Below are 23,943 nucleotides of genomic sequence, written 5' to 3'. Positions count from 1 at the left end.
GTCAGGCGGAGACTGCCCTGACAGCAGATATGTAGAAAAAATGACTTCCTTGAGCCAACAGGCTATAGTGGCCTTGTACATACCGTTACTCCGGACTCTGAGAATTGCAGAAAGGGGTCTAGACAGGACAGAGCCTGGAGCTTAGACGCACGTCTCACTGAAGTTATGCCCATCAAAAAGACTGTCTTTAGAGTCACATCCTTCTCTGTCACTCGCCTCAGCGGCTCAAAGGGCGAACAATGGAGCGCCTTCAATACCAGCCCCAGGTTTCAAGCCGGACACGGCAGCCGCACTGGAGGGCAAAGCCGGAGTGCCCCTCTTAGAAATCGGGCAACGTCCGGATGAGCGGCCAGGGAAAGGCCAGAGACCTTCCCGCGAATGCATGCCAATGCTGCCACTTGCAGTTGCAGGGAATTGTAGGCCAAGCCTTTTTGTAGACCATCCTGCAAAAACTCCAGTATGGGCGAGACTGTAGCCCTCGTGGGTGTGATCGCCTTTGAAACACACCACACCTCAAACTGTCACCAGATCCGAGCATAAGCAACGGGAGTGGACTGCTTGCGGGCCTGCAAGAGAGTGGAGATGACTTTGTTAGAATAGCCTTTGTCTCTCAATTGTGCCCTCTCAAGAGCTTTGCCGTAAGACCAAAGCGGCAGGGATCCTCCATGGTCACCAGACCCTGCATCAACAGGTTCGGTACCAGAGGCAAAGGAAGAGGGGCCTCCACCAGCATCCGCCGGAGGTCCGCATACCATGGCCGCCTAGGCCAATCCGGGGCAGTGAGAATCACCACTCCTTGATGTAGCCGAATTCGCAGGAGGACTCGCCCTATCAAGGGCCAAGGAGGGAACACATACAGGAGGCCCGGAGGCCAGGGTTGAGCCAAAGCATCCAATCCCGCCAAGCGAGGATCTCTCCATCTGCTGAAAAAGCACGGGACTTTGGCATTTGCGCTTGACGCCATTAGATCCGCTACGGGCGTTCCCCATTTGGCACAGATCTGAAGAAACACTTCGTCTGCCAGTTCCCACTCCGCTGGGTCGATTTGATGCCTGCTTAGAAAATTGGCTTGCACGTTGCTCTGACCTGCCATGTGAGCTGCTGACAGAAGCTGCAGATGTAGCTCGGCCCAGTGGCAAATCTGAGCGGCCTCCGTGGCTAGTGCTGCGCACTGAGTGCCGCCCTGTCGATTTATGTAGGCCACAGCTGTCGTGTTGTCCGACAGAACTCTGACAGCCAGCCCCTCCAGAGTCTTGTGAAAGGCCAGAAGAGCCTGGAATATCGCTCTCAGTTCCAAGCGATTGATGGACCACCCCGATTCCGCGGGTGTCCACAGGCCCTGGGCATAGCTTCCCTTGCAATGTGCTCCCCAGCCGACCAGGCTGGCATCGGTTATCACCAGGCACCAAGAGAGAAGCGCCAGCGGCATTCCTCGCCACAGCATGCTGTCGGAGAGCCACCACTTCATACTGAGCCCGGACGCAGGGAGCCAAGAGAGTCTGCGTTGATAATCCTGGGACACTGGATACCATAGTTGAAGCAGGGCAATCTGCAGAGGTCTCAAGTGCACTCTCGCCCATGGCACTACCTCCAAAGTGGCCGTCATTGACCCCAGCAGCTGGACAAAGTCCCAAGCTCGTGGGCGAGGCATCCTCAGGAGCAGACGGACCCGATTCTGAAGCTTGCACCGCCTTTGGTCGGGTAGAAAGACAAACCCCGAGGCCGTGTCGAACCGGAACCCCAACTATTCAAGAGATTGAGAGGGGGTCAGGTGACTTTTGGGTATATTGACGACCCAGCCCAGAGATTGCAGTACTGAGACCACTCTGGCTGTGGCCAGACGACTTTCGTCTGCCGAATCCGCTCTGATGAACCAGTCGTCGAGGTACGGGTGAACCCGGATACCCTGTCGCCTGAGAAAAGCAGCTACTACCACCATAACCTTGGAAAAGGTGCGGGGAGCTGTGGCGAGGCCAAAAGGCAAGGCCCGAAACTGGAAATGTTTTCCCAACACCGCAAACCGGAGAAACCGTTGATGCAGGGGACAAATAGGAAAGTGTAAGTAGGAATGTGCAAGTAAGCTTCTTTTATGTCCAGAGACGTGAGAAATCCTCCTGGCTGTACCGCCACAATGACGGAGCACAGGATTTCCATGCGAAAATGTCGCACTCTTAGAGCCTCGTTGACTGACCTTAAGTCGAGGATCAGTTGGAAAGACCTGCCTTTTCGAGGCACCACAAAGTAAATGGAGTAGCGACCGCAGCCGCGTTCGGTGGGAGGCACAGGGATCACCGCTCCAAGGTGCAACAAGACTTGTAAGGTCTCCTCTACCGCTGCCCATTTGACGGCAGTACCGCATCGGGACTCCACAAACACGTCTCTCTCCGGGGTGCTGAATTCCAATTGGTAACCTTCTCTGATCAGGTCCAGGACCCACTGATCGGAGGTAATCTTGGTCCATTCCTCGAGAAAGAGGGAAAGACGTCCTCATACTGCAGGAATCGAGGAATGGACCGGCGCCCCGCCATTGAGGGGGCGGCCCCTGAACTCCAGGCCTTGAACCGGCCGCTGCGGAACACTTGTCCGAGCGAAAGGAGTTCCTCTGCTGAAATCGGGCACGTTGAGAAGCCCCGGGCAATACCTGCGAGCTTCACGGAAGTGAGGTCTGGAAGAGAAGGGCCACACAGAACCCTTGGAAGAAGGCCTCGGCCTATCCTCGGGTACGCGCTTGGGTTTAGGGTCCCCCAGGTCTTTCACAATCTTCTCCAGCTCCTCTCCAAATAACAGGTGTACCCGAAAGGGAAGTTTCACCAGCCTGTGCTTAGAGGGCATGTCAGCCGCCCAATGCCGTAGCCATAGAAGGCGGTGGACCACAACTGCCACAGACATCTGTTTAGCCGAAGCTCTGACCAGATCATAGAGGGCGTCAGCCAAAAATGACAGGGCCGACTCCATCCGCGGTGCAACCTCAGCGAGGGACTCCGCACCCGTGAGCTGTTCCACTGCCTGTTGTAACCAAGAAAGGCAGGCCCGGGCAGCATAGGAACTGCATATAGACGCCCTTAAAGCGAGGCCCGAGATTTCAAATGACCGTTTCAACATGGATTCAAGCTGCCGGTCCTGTATGTCTTTCAGGGCCACCCCTCCCCTCTATGGGGAGGGTGGTCCTCTTAGTCACCGCCGTGACCAAGGTGTCAAGGGGCCAAGTGTTCCTCACTTAGAGGGTAAAGCTGACCCACAGCCCTGGTCACTTTCAAAGACCCTTCGGGTTCAGATCATTGAGCCGAAATAAGCTCTTGGATGGAGTCATGCACAGGAAAGGCTCGAGCAGGCTTCTTAGTACTCGCCATCCTCGGATTACCAGAGGAGGCCTCGCCCTTGGCAGGATCATCAATCGAGAGGGCCTGCAAGGCGTCCGAAATGAGCGCTGGCAGCTCATCGCAATGGAAAATCCTCACCGCATTGGGATTGTCCAGATCCAGTGGCAAACCAGCACTTTCCCCTGGCTCTTCAGACCAAGAGGCCCTGCCAGAACCCTGAGAATCCACACCTGGGGGTGTGGTGGGGGTGGAGAAAAGGGAAGTGTGCCACTCTCCGACGGGGAATTTACCCGTCTGTGTTTTGCTTCCTTCCAACGCTCGGGGGAATCAGCCAGCCCTGGGCCATCAACACGTGTCAGACACGTGCGGCAGAGCTCTTTTCAGCATGAAAGCTTTATGCATTAAAAGCACAAACTCCGGGGAGAAACACTCACTCTGACCCTCCATCTCCGACTCAGGAGAAACGGGAACGGGAGCTCCTCTGGTAGCCTCTAACCGAGGCGTCCCCCTGCTATCAGACTCCTCTGCAACAGCGAGGGTCAAGGCATGCAGCGCTTCCAAAATGGCGCCTGCTGCAAGCTCCATTGAGCGGGAAGAATCATTGCTTGCCATGCTCGTACCAGCTCTAGCGTCTAAAGAGCACGTCTTACAGAGCCCGGCTGCTGATCTACGTTTACCACAACGGGAGCAGCGTTTAACTGCTTCAGCAGCCATCGTCCAACCGGACGGAATTATATAAGTAAAATGGCAGCTTCGCGACAAAACTTACCCCGATCGGAACGGCGTCCGCGGGACCTCCCCGGAGGAGCTGGGCACCACTCTCACCTCAAAAGACCGAGTCAAATGAGCTCCGGTCAAGCTGCATGTGGAAAATAGCCTCAGAATAGCAGAACCAATGCGTCTTTTTTTTTTTTTTTTTAACGCTGTGAGGAAAGTTGGAGGCAGGCAGCAACAGAGGTACTCTGGTAGGCAGGGGGCTGGATAAGGCAGGGAAAGGGCGAACCTATATGCCTTCAAAGTGGGCACCACCAGCCACAACACCCCTGCTTCAAACTGGCAAAAGCACAGGAGCCACCCCAGGCAGAATTTTTCCAGGAGCTGATCAAGCTACGTCCATGCCTGCTGGGAGATAAGAGAAATACTGAAGGCAGATGGAGCTAGCCGTCCATAGAGCACTATGGTTTTTCAGTGTTCTCTATCTCCACCTGCTGGTAGGCGGACATAACCCATCAGTTAATGGATTCATCTGCTGCTGATGACAAGGAAAATACTATACTGCTGTACACTGTTGCGGTAGAGCGCGTCTGGTTTACGGTGTTGACGTCATAGACGTACTCTACTGTCACGGTAAAAGTTTAAATAATGGAGAAATAACATTTTTAAATGTATTTTTAAAAAAGCTGACACCACAATTAAATAAATCCAGGCTCAGAGCTTTTTGGGTGTAGATTTCATCAATTGTTACAGATGTTAAGAAGGGTATAATTTATACTTACACAGTTTTCTTGTCCTGGCGTAGGAGTTTTGAAGAAAATTCACTCAGTACTTCCAGGAAAGCAAGATTCAGAGGTGGGAATTCCAATCCTTTGGGATTTTGATATTTGAAAGCAAACTCTATGCCATCCCTGTAGTGAAGGAAGGTCAGATATTTAAAATAGTGCATTTTTCCCAAAGCTGAAGCATCCCACTAAGCTGCATGTAATATAATTGAACAGTGCAAGAACAGTGTGAAGGGAGCTTGATACTTGGATTATCTCATGAATCCTTAGCTGGTAGTTAATAAATCTGTGTGTCAACATTGTTGTTTCTTTAATTATTGGAATGATTCAATAGTTTAGAATTTTTCTCTTAGTGTTATACTTAACATGCTAGCTCAAAATACAGAATTTAGATTAGCTTTGTGTTTCTCATCTATGACTTTTCTCTAAGTGTATTGTTATGATTGTCAGCTAGAGTTACTAACATGCTAGTATATACTTAGAGGCCCTTTTATTAAGCTATGTTAAGCAGCTATCAGTAGAGATTAGTGCTGACACACGCTAATAGTTATTGCACATTAAAACCAGAGAAGTGCAGTAAAAAAAAAAAAATCATGCTAGCTGCTTAATGTGGGTAGTAGTGGGTCTTGGGCATGGTATGACAGGATCGGAAGAGTGGCTGGCAATGACAGGTAGTGCATGTGCTAGCTCATGATTGCTGATAGCAAAGCTGCACTTACTGCCACCTCAAGAGGGCGGTCCACCCTTTTTTATTCTTGAAAAATGAGGACTTGCTGCTGCTGCCTCCACTGCTCAATCACTCTTCTGATCTCTCCCATCTGTAACCACACTTCTCCGATCCCCACCCAACCCAAACTCTTCTGATCCCCTGTCACAGCTCTCCAACCAGAGGACCGCCTCCTATTGGCAAGGCCTACCCTTATAGCTAGGAAACAATGCTTTTCCAACCTTCGGCAGTTCAGGATGGTCTCCCAATTGACCTTTTTGTGTGCTCTAGTGATATCTATGACTTGATTATTCAATGTTTTTCTTCCCTTATGACTCCAGTCTGTGTAAAAATCTTCAATTAGCATTCTTTCCAACGCTAAGAAATATCTTGTCATCCCACTGCTGGCTCCCCATTCTTTATAAGGTTCAATTCAAAATCCTTGCACTCACTCACAAAGCATTACATAATGGTACACCGTTGTACCTTGGTCATAACTCCACATTCCTGTCAGAACTTAACAAACATGTTGATAAAAGTGAGCCGGTTGATATTGAGGGGCATAATCGAAAGGTCGTCCAAGTACGCATTAGGCCGTCCTTACGAAAATGTCCAAAATCAGGCATGTATAATCGGAAAATAGTATGGGTGTTTTTCGATAATCGATTATCCCTGTAGCAAAACGACCAAATGAGGAGCAAATAAGCATGAATAAATTGGGCGCCCTAACACGTTCGATTATCGCAGGTGCAAACGACCAAATCAGAAAGTGTGTAAAAGAATGTACATAGGTGTACTGCAAGTACAGTACATGCTGTTCTGGACATCCAGGTACGGGAAAATATGAGGAACGTTTATACGCGTCAACTACAGAAAGATCATGCTGCTTCACCGAATATTCCTCAAATGTGCCCTTTCTGGATGTCCGGAACTGCATGCAGCTATATGCATATTGTGTATATGTGAAAAGGGTCGGGTGCTTCATAATCATCTATATAAGGCAAGTTTCGCATGCATAACAACCAGGCATGCACGTCAAAGACGTCTATGCTTACGACGGCGTCCACGTGCAGATAGGGCCATATATGGGATGGTCATCCATATATGGAGCTGTGCACGAAACGACGTCCGTCACGCAAGGACGTCTATATAAGGCACTTGTTTTCCAACACCTAAAAAAATGGCGCACTGACGTGAGCCTAACTTCGGGCATAAGGAGAGCCTGCTGCTGGTGCAGCTATGCCTAAGGCACCGCCATCGGCTCTTTATTAGCCCCCCAGGCTCCAGGCCATGAGAGCCTGGTCCCGCATTAGGGACAGCCTTGAAAGGTAAGTGTTTGGCCCACACCCCCCCCCTCCTGTACCTACACATATAACAGCTCCGTCATCAATGTAACCAGTAACTGGAGTGTGCATGCAAGGATAACGAGTACTATGGGTACATACACAATCACTAATAAAATGTATGTTCTTGAAAGGACGACCATTCCCACATCCCGACAATAATGTATTTCGTTATTTAATTATTTCTTGCCTGTGAATCCCACATTTTCCCACCCCTCTTTGCAGGCTCTATGTGGCTTACAACATATCGGAATAGTGGAAACATTATACCAATTAAACGTATAGCATACTTGATAACAGGGTAATGATAACACATATAAAGTAGTTTTACAAGCATAAATTATAATGCATACAAACGGTACTTTCTGGCCTCATGGCCACCTCTATGGCATCATCTGCATAGGAGCCAACTCGGTGGCTGCTGTGGGTGCTTGAGCACCCCCAATATAGAATAAATGCCTTGTATGTATCCAGGGAGGGGTGATCTCCACTGGGGGTAGCACCCCCCAAAATTTTAAAAAGGTGGCTCCTATGAATCTGTTCCAATGGAGGTGGTCCCCCCCCCCCAACAGTGTTGACCCTCTCTCTGCTATTTGAATAACAAATGAATGTGTGTGCAGAGGGCAAGAAGGACCATCCCCTAACTCCTGCTCTACAAACTTATATCTTACAGACGCTTCGGCGTTCACCGGGACCTCAAGTCCCTACGGAGGAGGTTCCGCCGTGTGAGGCGGGAGAGGCCCGAGCTCATCCGGGCAGTGCGAGGGCACCTCAGGGCTCGCCGTAAGTATTCAAAAACAGGACACCTGTACTGATTTGTAAATATATTTATTGATTAATGCAAATGTCCTGTACAATATGTGGCTAATAGCCAACTAATAAGTAATAACATATTTATTGGTCCCAGATCAAGGATGCAGGTTGCAGGTGCCCTCCCATGACTGTGGCTGCAACTTCCAACGACCATCCCCCCCCCCCACCCTCCCGAGATGAATGAGATGACATGCCTCACTTTACTCTCCCCCTTTCTGGGGTGGGTGGATAGTGTGTACTGGTAGACCTGCCTGAGGCCCTACTTTTACTGGATGTCATGGCCTCCCTCACATAAAAGTAATGTACTAAACACCCTTCCCACCGCCCCCCCCCTTAAAAACAACAAAAAGAGGTCACCAAACCCTCGTCGCATCTCACAATGCAAACATGCTGGTCACCAATGAGTGTGGTCTGCCAACATGTCCTGTGTGTTTTATGTCAGTGCAGCTTCCAGGGTTCCCTGTCATATCATCTGATGCATCTCAGTCCCCCATGGCAACGCCTCCTCACACCTTCCCCCATCCCCTGGCTCAGGCCACCCAGCTACTGCACTATGCAAGCCATGTTGCATGTGCTCATCTCATCCATACTCTGTTTACATACACAGGGCTCCAGCACCAGCAGGAGGAGCAGGCTGATGAGGAGGGCCACTTGCAGGAGGAGGAGCCAGGCCAGGAGAAGGACTCGGAGGAGGCAGGCCAGGAGGGGCACCTGGAGGAGGACTCGGAGGAGCCAGGCCAGGAGGCCCACCAGGAGGAGGAGGACTCGGAGGAGGGGGTCTTCATCATTGATGAGGACATTCTGGAGGACCCCTCCCCACCTGCAGCTCCGTCTGAGCCATCTCCCTCCCCTCGGCCATCTCCATCGCCTGAGGCAGCTCCATCGCCTGGGCCACCTCCATCCCCTGAGGCAGCTCCATCGCCTCAGGCAGCTCCATTCCCTGGGCCATCATCTGGGTCCCCTGGGCCACCTCCAGCCCTTGGCCCAGCGGCTGTTGTGCACCTCCTGCAGCACCTGGTAGATGGCCAGAACCAGGTGCTGCAGGAGCTACGAATCATAAGGCAGGGTAATGAGCAGCTGCAGGGCCCACTTAGGGTGGTCCTGCTGCTGCTCACTACCCTGCTACAGAGGGCCTTGATTAGAGGCCGTGGCACCCGTCCTAGATGGGGGGGGGGAGGGGAGGAGGGGAGGGGGGGTTGTTGGGTGGGTGGGTGGGTTGTTTGTATGTTGGGGGGAGGAAATGTTGGGGGGGTTGGGGGGATATGTAGGGGTGTTGGGGAATTTTTGTGTGTGGGGGGGGGGGGGGAATTTGTAGGGGTGGGTGTGGGGGGAATATGTTAGGGTTTGCACATAAATAATATTTTTCACATTTTAACTAACAGTGTGTGCGTTGTGCATTACATATAACCACATGGTGCTGTTGATGTGAGAGGAGGCAGCAATATGCATTGCATGAAATGTGAAGTGTGAATGAGAAAGCTGATGCATGTCTGTGATAATGGTGCCCATACAGAAGGCCACCTGTTCATTCCAACCTCCATGGCCCTATGTGCAGGGGGGTGGGCCGCGGAGGCTGGATGGCTATTTACTGTTGAGGGACACAAATGGCCATCCTGCCTCTCTCCCTCCCCCTTACCATACAGCCCCACAGCACAGTATGGCATTAATAATAGATTTGTTGTCTAGCACTTGTGATCTGCCATAACCCTAGGTAGCACATACATGATGTTTTCTCAGTCTGATCACAAGACACCCTTACCCACAACCATACCATTATTGGTGGGGAGGGGGGGGGGCCACCAAGGACCTACAAACAGCTGCCTCATCTTTTCACATTCCATGCATCTGCAATGGTATATAGTGCTGAGGAGAAAAGGGAAAACAATGAGAAAACCATTAGATGGAGGCTTACTGCATCACAGTTGCAATATAATACAAGAGTTACAGAAGGGCACAAATAAATATGGTGTTCATTATTTGATGTTTGCTCACACCTTTTTCAGTAGGAGGTCAAGGTGACCTACATTCCAGGTCTTTCCCTGTCCCAGGAGGACTGTAAGTTTGTACCTGAGGCAATGGAGGGTTAAGTGGCTTGCTCTAGATCACAAGGGGCAGGAGTGGGAATTGAACCGGCAACCTTGTGATTACAAGGCTGGTGATCTAACCACTAGGCCACGGCAGCCATCAGGTTGTAGCTACCTGCAGGTAATTTGGGTTTGGACCTGTAACCACAAACTCTCTCCCTCACCATGTCTTAAGGGCTCAGTAGGGCAGTACCTGTGGCCACCTTGAAACTAGGTTGTAGCCTACATGTTAGAAATGTTGTTGTTCCAGAACTATGGAGGATTGTAGGACTGTGTTCAATACTGTGTTAAAAACATGATTTGCCTATATAGTTCCCCCTCCCTCGCCTATCAAAAGTGAGAATGGGTGGCCATTTCATAAATGGGGACTGGGGTTCAGCACACAAACAAAGGATTGAACCTACCGGGAGCCAATACAGCAGCTGCAACAGCTGGCCCACAGCATTGACGACCTGGCAGAACCACACAATACGGGGCTGATGGCCTCCAACCAGTGCACAGGAACCTTGCATTCCCATGTTCGCAAATGGAACCAGAGGGGTATGATCTCCTCTACCGGGCAACCCCTAAGTCACTTACCTTTGTGGACTGCACTTTTTGAAGCACTGGAAAAGCGCCATCAAAAAGGCCTTCGCACCAGTATCTCCTGGATTAAAGCACATCAAGAGACAGTTTTCTCTTTTGCCATTAATGGTAACCACGCTGCAGATGAACTAGCCCGTGAAGTCACTTCCTAGCGGTGTAACATTTCTTCTGCCCTGTACAGATATATGTCTTAATAGTCCACTATAATATCACATTTGCCTTAATATGATTAATATGCATGTATTCCTGGCTGAATGCTTAATCGGTATTATTTTAGGAAGGCTGTTGCATATTGAACCACAGATTTTGTTTTATTGTTAAGAAGCAAGTGTTTTTGTTATAGCGTGGTTTCCAAAGCATACTAGCTACAGACTCTCTCTTGTAAAAATATTCGTCCTCAAATCTTTATAACTTTTACTTCCGCGATGGCAGTGCTGGTCCGCTGCCCATTTATAATCTTTACGTTTGCACACTAATCTTGTCAGCTATAGCAGACTTTTCCAGCCTTGTTCCTCTTGCATGATTGATTTCGTACTGCCTGCCCCAGCTTCCTTCTTATCAGCTGTTCTGCTTTATTGTCTTCAAGCTTTCTTTTCATACTTTGCTGTGTGGCAACCTTAGTATACACTGTAAAGTTAAGGTGCCTTACCCGAAGAGCTTACTTGTTTCTTTTCCCTTTAAAACAATTTTTTTCTTTGCTACTTCTGGATTGAGGCTCCAGTCTCTTCGGGGGCGTGGGTTATCTATCGAGGGGAGGTCACTCGGTCGCCTGCGGTCTCTCTGTGGCTGTCGTATCTGTAGCCGCGAGACATGTAGCGATGGGGAGTCTGAAGGAGGTTGACGGTTTTGTCTATGAGCAAAGTGCCAGCATGGACATTCCATGGCGCAATGTCCCAATTGGAAACAAAGGTTGCACTGTACTTCAGCTCGGTGGCTGGGAGTAGGTTGAGAGCGACAGTCCCGGCACTGATTGTTAACACTAGGAGCATTGAATTTATGTGGAATGGGTGAATCGCCTCTTGCAGGGGGCCGTCTACTAGGTCGTGGATTAAGATTCACCTCACCAGGTATCAATAACGATGTCAGATCGACAGTGTCTGGGATCACGTAATCAGTGATAGTCGATACCCATCTACTGAGAATCTGATAGTGGAAATGACGGGTGGAATCGGGTGTGTATGTGTAAATAAAGTCGAATAACCTTTGCAGAGTTTTGGTATTAAAGGTGCCTTTACGGGGCCACGAGAGTCCAGGCTGAAACTTATTCCAGGAATGCCATATTTGGCAAAACTTTATAAGGTTTATGTGGTCTCCTGGGAAGTGATTTATCACTCTCTCAAGAGGCAGCATAATGAATTGGGTACCAGAACTCTGGTATGGTAGAACACTGATATCTGGGTTGTATCAAATAATATTGGCAAATCTAGTCTTATAAAACACTTATATCACTACTATCTGTTACTAAATTCGAATATACAATAGAAGCCATAGAAAGACTTGAAAGTGTTTATTAGTATGATCCACCTGAAATTGCTATTACCCGCATACCTATATTTCATGGGATTTTGTAAATGAGCTCATGGATTAGTCCCATTCATAAAAACATTTCTCGCTACAGGTTTGAGTAAGTCTCAACCGAAAACTAAACAAATTGTACCAGTTGATCTTAAGACTCAGATAATTTGATGGCCTCATAGAATACCTTCTGGAACGGATGGTACCAAGGTACGTTAACCCTGGTGTCACCCTATGGGATAGGGTGAAGAGGGGAATGTTAATATATGGCCTAGCTTTAAGGCTACCACTGGAATAGTGATGGCCAAAGCTATGCAGCCAAGAACAACTGGAAAAAATACTGACTAGGCCAAAGAACAAGCAAGTGAATTAATATTTGAGAATCTGCAAAGAGCAGGTCTGAATAATGACTTCTGACACAAATTGGTACAATTTTTAAATCAAATATAGCATCTGTAATGAAAGATCAGATGAATAAAATGGAGCTTATTAGTTTTGGTATACAATGATACAGAGGTAATACAGAGTTCATGAGAAAGGTATGAAAAGTATTGCAGCCGGAAGATGTGAAACTGTTATCTCAACGCTTCCCAAAACATGTTGATAATTAGCAGTAGCTGAGAACGGAAGGAGTTGGGTACATCAGATAGCAGACCGCATGGGAAAGTATGATCTCAGAAAGTGAGAAAGATTAGGAGCAAGGTTTCTCACCATTCACTTCTATGGAGAGGTTTGTGTATAAAAGAGGGGAGATTTTGGCTTAGTTTGAGAGTCTTCTCCGAAGCTTCTGTCAGACGGCGAAGCCCTGTGCGGCTGAAACCAGAATCTGATGTCTGTATTTGTATCAACTTGAAGACCTGTGTTTGGGTAAGAAATAAAATGTATCTATCTATCTAAACCTATCTCTGTCTTTATTTTTATTGATTCTATCTTCTCTTTACCTTACATTTAGCCTACAAGGTAGATCATATACAAGTGACACTCAGTCTTTGCAGAAACTTAGACAGATGTTTAATAAGATTTATGTGGGAACATAAATGGCCCAGAGTATATCTAGATCCAGAAAAAAAAACAGAAAGCAGTAATTATGGGAATTAGTTTTTAATTACGGCTCCTAATGCCACCCCAGAATAGACCTTGTGATTGGGTGACAATGGAGGTTAGAGAAACTATACAGAACCTGATATATGAAATAAGTACCTTTAGTCCCCCGTGTGACGGAGTCAGAAAGAGGTCTATAAAAAGAGGTAAATAAAAACAGACATGACTGCAGACTACATACAGTGAATGCACACTCCTTGATAATGAGCAGAAAGCGAAGAGGTGGCAGAGAAATAAGAGCTTACCATGAACGTCTGTTTCAAGAATGTGTAGTGCGCCTTCTATCTTCTGGAACATTAGCTAGACATCTGCCTCAGTGAAATGACTCTTACCGAGGGAGGGGTGCTTGATTTGGAGCAATTGTAGCAATTTCTTAGCTCCCACAGACTGCCTGCTACAACCAGGCAGAGAGAATGGGAGACAGGAAGAGGCCCAAAGGATGGATACGGAAGCGTTGTGGGCTGAGGGCAACCACAAATAACAACCCCCCAAAATACACAGGTGTCCCGAAGCATACCTTGCCAAACACAAACCTTAATATAAATGTGGGTAACACGTGAAAACTCACGTGAATCAGAAGTCCCAGCACATAAAATGGCGGTTTAAATGACAATCAAGAAGGGGAAGGCAGGTGGGGATGCCCATAGTTATCTACCCATAATCGAAATCAGGAGCTCCAAATCGCTATCTCAGCTGGGCACGTTTAGGAATTATGTGTATAATTGAAATTACAGCGCCCATATCAGACACGCCTACCCCCCGTCCAAAATGGGCGTTCCTGGCGACGATATAAACGCCCACTCCGTATTTTTGAAACCCCATTGGTACAATGCCGCCACGCCAGCCCCCAACCTGGAAGAGTAATTTCTCAGATGCCGAGGTGGAGCTCCTGGTGCAGGAGATACATCAACGGCACACCAACCTGTTTGCTCCCAAAGGGCAGAGACTGGCTGCGACCACCAAGCAGCAGGAATGGGAGGCGGTACGTGACAGGGTGAATGCGGTCTTCCACTGTGCAAGGGACATGGAGGACTGCAAGTGGCGCAAGCTGAGGAGGGATGTGAGGAGGAAGGCTGGGGCCAATCCCGCAGCACATGACATAGCCATCCTCACCCCCATGGAGCTGATGGTCCATGCCCTGCTACCCCAGGAGGGCATCCACGGGATCGGGTCCCTTGACACCTCGGCCCAGCCTGAGGGCTCAGGTAGGTAGTCCATTATGATGTTGGGATATCTGTTGTGCTGCACTACACTGTGTTATACAAGTTGGGGCCAGGGGGAGGAGGGAGGTGGGGGAGGAGTATGTGGAATAAACGCCCACCTTTATGATGGTGTCTCACCTCCTACCCCCTACTCACTTGCTCTGTACCCTTACTCTCTATTCCTACCGTAGTCACTGGCTTCCCTCTTACTTGTCCTGTGTGTGCACTTAATTACAGTGTAAGGTGTCTGAGTAGTGGTAGTATTAATGTGTGTCATAGGAGCAGACTCAGTGGGTGTTTGTGCACCCCCAATATTGAGGAAATATCATGTAGGTGTCCAGGGAGGGCTTATTTGCACTGGGCTTAGCACCCCCAATAAAGCGAATGCTACATACCTGTAGAAGGTATTCTCCGAGGACAGCAGGCTGATTGTTCTCACTGATGGGTGACGTCCACGGCAGCCCCTCCAATAGGAACACTTTTCTAGCAAAGTCCTTTGCTAGTCCTCGCGCGCCGATGCGCACCACGCATGCGCGGCCGTCTTCCCGCCCGAACCGGCTCGTGCCGGCCAGTCTCATATGTAGCAAAGACAAAGACAAGGGAAGACACAACTCCAAAGGGGAGGCGGGCGGGTTTGTGAGAACAATCAGCCTGCTGTCCTCGGAGAATACCTTCTACAGGTATGTAGCATTCGCTTTCTCCGAGGACAAGCAGGCTGCTTGTTCTCACTGATGGGGTATCCCTAGCCCCCAGGCTCACTCAAAACAACAACCATGGTCAATTGGGCCTCGCAACGGCGAGGACATAACTGAGATTGACCTAAAAAATTTACCAACTAACTGAGAGTGCAGCCTGGAACAGAACAAACATGGGCCTAGGGGGGTGGAGTTGGATTCTAAACCCCAAACAGATTCTGAAGCACTGACTGCCCGAACCGACTGTCGCGTCGGGTATCCTGCTGCAGGCAGTAATGAGATGTGAATGTGTGGACAGATGACCACGTCGCAGCTTTCCAGATCTCTTCAATAGTGGCTGACTTCAAGTGGGCCACTGACGCTGCCATGGCTCTAACATTATGAGCCCTGACATGACCCTCAAGAGCCAGCCCAGCCTGGGCGTAAGTGAAGGAAATGCAATCTGCTAGCCAATTGGATATGGTGCGTTTCCCCACAGCCACTCCCCTCCTGTTGGGATCAAAAGAAACAAACAATTGGGCGGACTGTTTGTTGGGCTGTGTCCGCTCCAGATAGAAGGCCAATGCTCGCTTGCAGTCCAATGTGTGCAGCTGACGTTCAGCAGGGCAGGAATGAGGACGAGGAAAGAATGTTGGCAAGACAATTGACTGGTTCAGATGGAACTCCGACATAACCTTTGGCAAGAACTTAGGGTGAGTGCGGAGGACTACTCTGTTATGATGAAATTTGGTGTAAGGGGCCTGGGCTACCAGGGCCTGAAGCTCACTGACTCTACGAGCTGAAGTAACTGCCACCAAGAAAATGACCTTCCAGGTCAAGTACTTCAGATGGCAGGAGTTCAGTGGCTCAAAAGGAGGTTTCATCAGCTGGGTGAGAACGACATTGAGATCCCATGACACTGTAGGAGGTTTGACGGGGGGCTTTGACAAAAGCAAACCTCTCATGAAGCGAACAACTAAAGGCTGTCCCGAGATCGGCTTACCTTCCACACGGTAATGGTATGCACTGATTGCACTAAGGTGAACCCTTACAGAGTTGGTCTTGAGACCAGACTCAGACAAGTGCAGAAGGTATTCAAGCAGGGTCTGTGTAGGACAAGAGCGAGGATCTAGGGCCTTGCTGTCACACCAGACGGCAAACCTCCTCCATAGAAAGAAGTAACTCCTCTTAGTGGAATCTTTCCTGGAAGCAAGCAAGATGCGGGAGACACCCTTTGACAGACCCAAAGAGGCAAAGTCTACGCTCTCAACATCCAGGCCGTGAGAGCCAGGGACCGGAGGTTGGGATGCAGAAGCGCCCCTTCGTCCTGTGTGATGAGGGTCGGAAAACACTCCAATTTCCACGGTTCTTCGGAGGACAACTCCAGAAGAAGAGGGAACCAGATCTGACGCGGCCATAAAGGAGCAATCAGAATCATGGTGCCTCGGTCTTGCTTGAGTTTCAACAAAGTCTCCCCCACCAGAGGTATGGGAGGATAAGCATACAGCAGACCCTCCCCCCAGTCCAGGAGGAAGGCATCCGATGCTAGTCTGCCGGGGGCCTGAAGCCTGGAACAGAACTGAGGGACTTTGTGGTTGGCTCGAGATGCGAAGAGATCTACCAAGGGGGTGCCCCACACCTGGAAGATCTGGCGCACTACTCTGAAGTTGAGCGACCACTCGTGAGGTTGCATAATCCTCCTCAACCTGTCGGCCAGACTGTTGTTTACGCCTGCCAGATATGTGGCTTGGAGCACCATGCCGTGACGGCGAGCCCAGAGCCACATGCTGACGGCTTCCTGATACAGGGGGCGAGATCCGGTGCCCCCCTGCTTGTTGATGTAATACATGGCAACCTGGTTGTCTGTCTGAATTTGGATAATTTGGTGGGACAGCCGATCTCTGAAAGCCTTCAGAGCGTTCCAGACCGCTCGTAACTCCAGGAGATTGATCTGCAGATCGCGTTCCTGGAGGGACTAGCTTCCTTGGGTGTGAAGCCCATCGACATGAGCTCCCCACCCCAGGAGAGACGCATCCGTAGTCAGCACTTTTTGTGGCTGAGGAATTTGGAAAGGACGTCCCAGAGTCAAATTGGACCAAATCGTCCACCAATGCAGGGGTTTGAGAAAACTCGTGGACAGGTGGATCATGTCTTCTAGATCCCCAGCAGCCTGAAACCACTGGGAAGCTAGGGTCCATTGGGCAGATCTCATGTGGAGGCGGGCCATGGGAGTCACATGAACTGTGAAGGCCATGTGGCCCAGCAATCTCAACATCTGCCGAGCTGTGATCTGCTGGGACGCTCGCACCCGCGAGACGAGGGACAACAAGTTGTTGGCTCTCGTCTCTGGGAGATAGGCGCGAGCCGTCCGGGAATCCAGCAGAGCTCCTATGAATTCGAGTTTCTGCACTGGGAGAAGATGGGACTTTGGATAATTTATCACAAACCCCAGTAGCTCCAGGAGGCGAATAGTCATCTGCATGGACTGCAGAGCTCCTGCCTCGGATGTGTTCTTCACCAGCCAATCGTCGAGATATGGGAACACGTGTACTCACAGTCTGCGAAGTGCTGCTGCTACTACAGCCAGGCACTTCGTGAACACTCTGGGCGCAGAGGCGAGCCCAAAGGGTAGCACACAGTACTGGAAGTGACATGTGCCCAACTGAAATCGCAGATACTGTCTGTGAGCTGGCAGTATCGGGATGTGTGTGTAGGCGTCCTTCAAGTCCAGAGAGCATAGCCAATCGTTTTCCTGAATCATGGGGAGAAGGGTGCCCAGGGAAAGCATCTGAACTTTTCTTTGACCAGATACTTGTTCAGGGCCCTTAGGTCTAGGATGGGACGCATCCCCCCTGTTTTCTTTTCCACAAGGAAGTACCTGAAATAGAATCCCAGCCCTTCTTGCCCGGATGGCACGGGCTCGACCACATTGGCGCTGAGAAGGGCGGAGAGTTCCTCTGCAAGTACCTGCTTGTGCTGGAAGCTGTACGACTGAGCTCCCGGTGGACAATTTGGAGGTTTTGAGGCCTAATTGAGGGTGTATCCTTGCCGGACTATTTGAAGAACCCACTGATTGGAGGTTATGAGAGGCCACCTTAGGTGAAAAGCTTTCAACCTCCCTCCGACTGGCAGGTCGCCCGGCACTGACACTTGGATGTCGGCTATGCTCTGCTGGAGCCAGTCAAAAGCTCGTCCCTTGCTTTTGCTGGGGAGCCGAGGGGCCTTGCTGAGGCGCACGCTGCTGACGAGAGCGAGCGCGCTGGGGCTTAGCCTGGGCCGCAGGCTGTCGAGGAGGAGGATTGTACCTACGCTTGCCAGAAGAGTAGGGAACAGTCTTCCTTCCCCCTGTAGAGGTAGAGGCTGAAGGCTGCCGGCGGGAGAACTTGTCGAAAGCGGTATCCCGCTGGTGGAGCTGCTCTACCACCTGCTCGACTTTCTCTCCAAAAATATTATCCGCACGGCAAGGCGAGTCCGCAATCCGCTGCTGGATTCTATTCTCCAGGTCGGAGGCACGCAGCCATGAGAGTCTGCGCATCACCACACCTTGAGCAGCGGCCCTGGACGCAACATCAAAGGTGTCATACACCCCTCTGGCCAGGAATTTTCTGCACGCCTTCAGCTGCCTGACCACCTCCTGAAATGGCTTCGCTTGCTCAGGGGGGAGCTTGTCCACCAAGCCCGCCAACTGCCGCACATTGTTCCGCATGTGTATGCTCGTGTAGAGCTGGTAGGACTGAATTTTGGCCACGAGCATAGAAGAATGGTAGGCCTTCCTCCCAAAGGAGTCCAAGGTTCTAGAGTCCTCGCCCGGGGGCGCCGAAGCATGCTCCCTAGAACTCTTGGCCTTCTTTAGGGCCAAATCCACAACTCCAGAGTCGTGAGGCAACTGAGTGCGCATCAGCTCTGGGTCCCCATGGATCCGGTACTGGGACTCGATCTTCTTGGGAATGTGGGGATTAGTTAGAGGCTTGGTCCAGTTCGCCAGCAATGTCTTTTTTAGGACATGGTGCATTGGTACTGTGGACGCTTCCTTAGGTGGAGAAGGATAGTCCAGGAGCTCAAACATTTCAGCCCTGGGCTCGTCCTCCACAACCACCGGGAAGGGGATGGCCGTAGACATCTCCCGGACAAAGGAAGCGAAAGACAGGCTCTCGGGAGGAGAAAGCTGCCTTTCAGGAGAGGGAGTGGGATCAGAAGGAAGACCCTCAGACTCCTCGTCAGAGAAATATCTGGTGTCTTCTTCCTCTTCCCACGAGGCCTCACCATCGGTGTCAGACACAAGTTCATGGACCTGTGTCTGCAGCCGTGCCCGGCTCGACTCCGTGGAACCACGGCCACGGTGGGAGCGTCGAGAGGTAGACTACCTTGCCCGCACCGGCGAAGCTCCCTCCGCCGACGTAGTCGGGGAGCCTTCCTGGGAGGCTACCGCAGTCGGTACCGCACGCGGCACCGATGTCGGAGACCTCACCCCGGGCAATGGGCCCGCCGGCGCCTCGCTCGACAGTACCGGTGGCGCAAGCACCCCCGGTACCGGAGGGGTAGGGTGCAACAGCTCTCCCAGGATCTCTGGGAGGACGGCCTGGAGACTCTCGTTCAGAGCAGCTGTGGAAAAAGGCATGGAAGCCGATGCAGGCGTCGATGTCAGAGTCTGTTCCGGGCGTGGAGGCTGTTTCGGGCTGTCCAAAGGGGAGCGCATCGACACCTCTTGAACAGAGGGTGAGCGGTCCTCTCGGTGCCGATGCCTACTGGGTGCCGACTCCCTCGGCGACCCAGAGCTCTCGGTGCCGACATGTGAAGGGGACCGGTGACGATGCTTCTTCGACTTCTTGGGACGAAGCATGTCACCGGAGCTTCCCGGCACCGACGAGGAGGACGTAGAATCCAGCCATCGCTTCCTCGGGGCCGAGGCCGAAGGAGGTCGGTCTCTGGGGGGCTGTACCGCAGGAGCCCTCAGGGTAGGGGGAGACCCACCCGAAGGCTCACCGCCACCAGCAGGGGAATGGACAGCCCTCACCTGCACTCCAGACGAAGCACCACCGTCCGACGACATCAGCAGACGAGGAGGTCTCGGTACCACCGACGCCGACGCAGCCCTCCGATGTCTCGGCCCCGATGTAGAGGGTCGATGCCTCGATGCACTCGATGTAATCGGGGGCGAGGATGAAGGTCCGGGCGCCGACGACATCAAAGCAGTCGATACTCCCGATGCCGATGAAGAGCCCGAGAACAAAACGTTCCACTGGGCCAATCTCGCTACCTGAGTCCGCTTTTGCAAAAGAGAACACAGACTACAGGCTTGCGGGCGGTGCCCAGCCCCCAGACCCTGAAGACACGACGCGTGCCTGTCAGTGAGCGAGATTACCCGGACGCACTGGGTGCACTTCTTGAAGCCGCTGGGAGACTTCGATGTCATGGGCGGAAAAATCGCGCCGGCGAGATCAAAACTCGAAATGGCGAAAATGGCACCACAAAAACAGGGGGAAGAAAAACTTCGAACCGAGGCCTAAATAGGGCCTACCCCGACGACGAAAGAAAACTTACCGGGGCAAAACTAGAGATACCGGAAGGGGAACAGACCAAAAAGGTCTCCTTCCGAACACCTTTTTTTTTTTTTTTTTTAAAGCGAAGTCAAAACGACGTGCGAGGTCAACTTTCGGGGCGCGAGCGGCGAAACACGACCGTACCGAGCGCGGACAAAAGAAGACTGGCCGGCACGAGCCGGTTCGGGAGGGAAGACGGCCGCACATGCGCGGTGCGCATCGGCGCGCGAGGACTAGCAAGGGACTTTGCTGGAAAAGTGTTCCGATTGGAGGGGCTGCCGTGGACGTCACCCATCAGTGAGAACAAGCAGCCTGCTTGTCCTCGGAGAATACTTTACACTTGGCTCCTATCCTATGGGTGTGTGTAGGTTACTACTCTACTCTGTGGCACAACTGGGCCTCTTCCTTCCCTACTCCCTCCTATTTTCCCATCATCACCAAACTGTGCCTATTTCCTTCTGTCACCTTTGTGCTCTAGTTAGTGTGGGCCACATGCATGCAACTTAAGGAGCCTGTAATCGGGGTCATAAAGCAGTTCTAGGCAGTGTACCAAGTCAGTAGTAACACAAGGCACGCTCAAATGTCCTTCACTTTAACTAATATACAACAAACAGCTTGTCCGGGTCCACAAAGTTGTGAGTGGTGTCCTTGTCTTGGCTGTCCGTCCACCAGCTGTACCCAGCTGCCTGTGGGGCTGTCGTTCACATGGGTCTCAAACCCAATCCTCCTCACCATCTCTTTGCAGTGTCATCAAGTGTGGGGCTATGTAGATGAATGCTGAAAGACAAAAGTGGGTTATTTTCACCAACACACTTCCTCACCCTTGTGCTATACAGGTGATGACTCTGATGAGGCTGGCCCTAGTGGCCTCCAATCACAACAAAGGCCTACACCAGCAGGACAGCCTCAACCTCCACCGCCTGCAGCAGCAGTCCAGCCTCTACCACCACCACCACCACCTGCACCATTGCAGCCTCTACCTCCACCACCTGCACCAGAGCACCCTCTACCGCCACCACCTGCAGCAGCAGTCCAGCCTCTAACACCACCACCTGCACCAGTGCAGCCTCTACCTCCACCACCTGCAGCAGCAGAACCAGCACTAGAGGCCCAACCTCCACCAGCACCACCGGCAGAGGCGGCACCTCCACCATCGGTAGAGTTTTCTGATGCGGAGGATGCATATAGGGGGCCAGCTCCTCGCCAGAGGCCCTTCCAGCCAAAGGAGGCAACTCCTGCGGCTGGCCACTGATTTGCTGCGGCACAATGTGCGCTTGGAGGAGTACTGGCAGCAAAAATTAGAGCTGCAGCGGGAAGCACTGCAGGCGCAGCGCCAAGCCCACCAGGTACTGCTCCAGGCGCAGCGCCAAGCCCACCATGAGGTGCTCCAGCAACTGCAACAGCTGCAGCACAGCATTGAAGGCCTGCGCCCTCAGGTCTCAGCACCTACTCCAGCGGTGGTGGTGCAGCAAGACCTGCCATCCACTTCCTCCTCCAGTGGGCAGCAACCACCACCAGCTAAGAGGTGGGCCTTGAGATCGGGCGCCTCCACAGTCACTAGTGCAGCACCCACCAAACCAGCTCCTATTCTGGGTCCTGTGGCCAGGCTACAGCCAACAAGGTGGCCGGATTTCCACAGCGCAGCCGAAGCCGCAGGCTGCTGTGTGGATACGGAGGAGGACAGTGGGAGTAGCCCATCGGAGGAGTCTGAACAGACTTCCCCTGCAGCACCAGCTGCAAAGGAAGTCCGTGGGAGGGGTAAGAGGGGACGGGGGAAGTGATGGCACATGCTGGAGGGTGAGGGTTGGTGGGTGGTGGTGGGTGTGATGTGATGATAACACTTATGTGAGTATAACAAATAAATGTGCACTTACTTTCACACAAAACTTGTTTCTATGAGTCTTTGTCTGGCTCTGACGCCAAGCTGGTAAGTAGTGAACTCTGCTCTGTGGGCTGGGGGTGGTGGGGGCTCCTCTTCCTGCTCATCTGGGGCCTCCTCTGGTGGCTGTGGCTCCTCTGGGAGGGCCTGTCCTCTGCGCTGGGCCAAATTGTGCAGCATGCAGCACGCCACGAAGATCTTGGCCACCTTTTCTGGACTGTAGAGCAGCTCTCCTCCAGACCGGTCCAGACAGCGGAACCGGTTTTTCAAGAAGCCAAAGGTCCGCTCAATGATCCCCCGGGTGCTCCGATGCCTCCTGTTGTAGGTTTCTTCTGCCCCTGGTTGTGGATGCACCACGGGGGTCATGAGCCACGTCCTCTGCGGGTACCCTCGGTCACCTTTGGAGAGAAGCAGAATGAGATAGATGAGTGTGTATTGCTTGGAGCAGGTACGGGGGGGGGGGGGGGGGGGGGGGATTAGGATAGTGGGTTGTGGAGTGAGGTGGAGGAAGGCAGGGCGGAGGGTTGCCCAGTGGAGGATATATAGTATGGGTACATCCATGTTGCACTTACCTAGTAGCCATCCACCAGTGAACTCCCCTCGCTCAAACCTGCGGAAGATGCCCGAGTGCTGTAGGATGTAGGCATTGTGGGTGGAACCGGGGTACCTGGCACACACGTCTAATATCTCCCCCTGGGCATCACACACAACTTGCATGTTCATCGAATGAAATGCCTTCCTGTTTCTGTAGGTGGCTTCGTGTGGCCGGGGGGGGGGTCTGAGTGGGACGTGTGTGCAGTCAATCACACCTATGACCGAGGGGAATCTAGCAACAGCATAGAAGGTGGCCATGTTGTTGTGCAGGGCCTGGGGGGTGGTGGGGAAAGTGATGTAGTGAGAGGTGTGAGTTAGAAAGGCATCCAGGAACTGGGTGAGACAGTGTGAAATAGAAGCCTGGGTGAGCCCTGTGTTAGCAGCTAATACAAATTGAAAACTCCCAGTGGCCAAGACAGAGAGAGAGGCAGTGATTTTGAGGTGGACAGGGATGGGGTTATTCCTATGGGTCTGGGGCTGAAGGAGGGGTTTCAGCTGCTCACAAAGGTGCACAATGGTTGCCTTATCAAACCTGAACCTTGTCAGACATTGCTGGTCAGTGAGTTGTATCTCTCTCAATAGCAGGCTATGAACTTTTCCTCCAGGAACTTGTCCAAACCTTTTTAAAACCCAGATATGCTGCTGTTACCACATCCTCCAGCAAAGAGTTCCAGAGCTTAAATATTCGTAGAGTGAAAAAATATTTCCTCCTATTTGTTTTAAAATTATTTCCATGTAACTTCCTCGAGTGTTCCTTAGACTTTATACTTTTTGAACAAGTAAAAAATTGATTTACTTCTACTTGTTCTACAACACTTAGGATTTTGTAGACCTCAATCATTATCTCCACTCATCCGACTCTTTTCCAAGCTGAAGAGCCGTAACTTCTTTAGCCTTTCCTCATACGAGAGGAGTTCCATCCCCTTCATCATTTTGGTTGCTTTTCTTTGAACCTTTTCTAATTCCGCCATATACTTTTAGAGATATGGCGACCAAAACTGAACGCAATACTCAAGATGCGGACGCACCACGGAGTGAAACAGAGGCATTATAGTATTTTCGGTTTTATTCATCATCCCTTTTCTAAT

At 51.3% G+C, this 23,943-nt stretch overlaps 1 protein-coding gene across 1 annotated transcript in view; it reads right to left on the bottom strand.

Moving 5' to 3' along the window:
* STAG1 (stromal antigen 1) overlaps positions 1-23,943 on the bottom strand; it is a 1,758,022-nt gene that overhangs the window by 89,813 nt on the left and 1,644,266 nt on the right. Inside the window, 1 exon segment of the mRNA XM_030215628.1 lies at positions 4,817-4,945. Within this exon segment, the coding sequence (XP_030071488.1) occupies positions 4,817-4,945 (129 nt within the window).

Source organism: Microcaecilia unicolor, chromosome 10 (assembly GCF_901765095.1).
Source record: "Microcaecilia unicolor chromosome 10, aMicUni1.1, whole genome shotgun sequence".
In the NCBI taxonomy this organism is placed as follows: Eukaryota; Metazoa; Chordata; class Amphibia; order Gymnophiona; family Siphonopidae; genus Microcaecilia; species Microcaecilia unicolor.
This window is presented reverse-complemented; position numbering and strand designations above follow the sequence as displayed.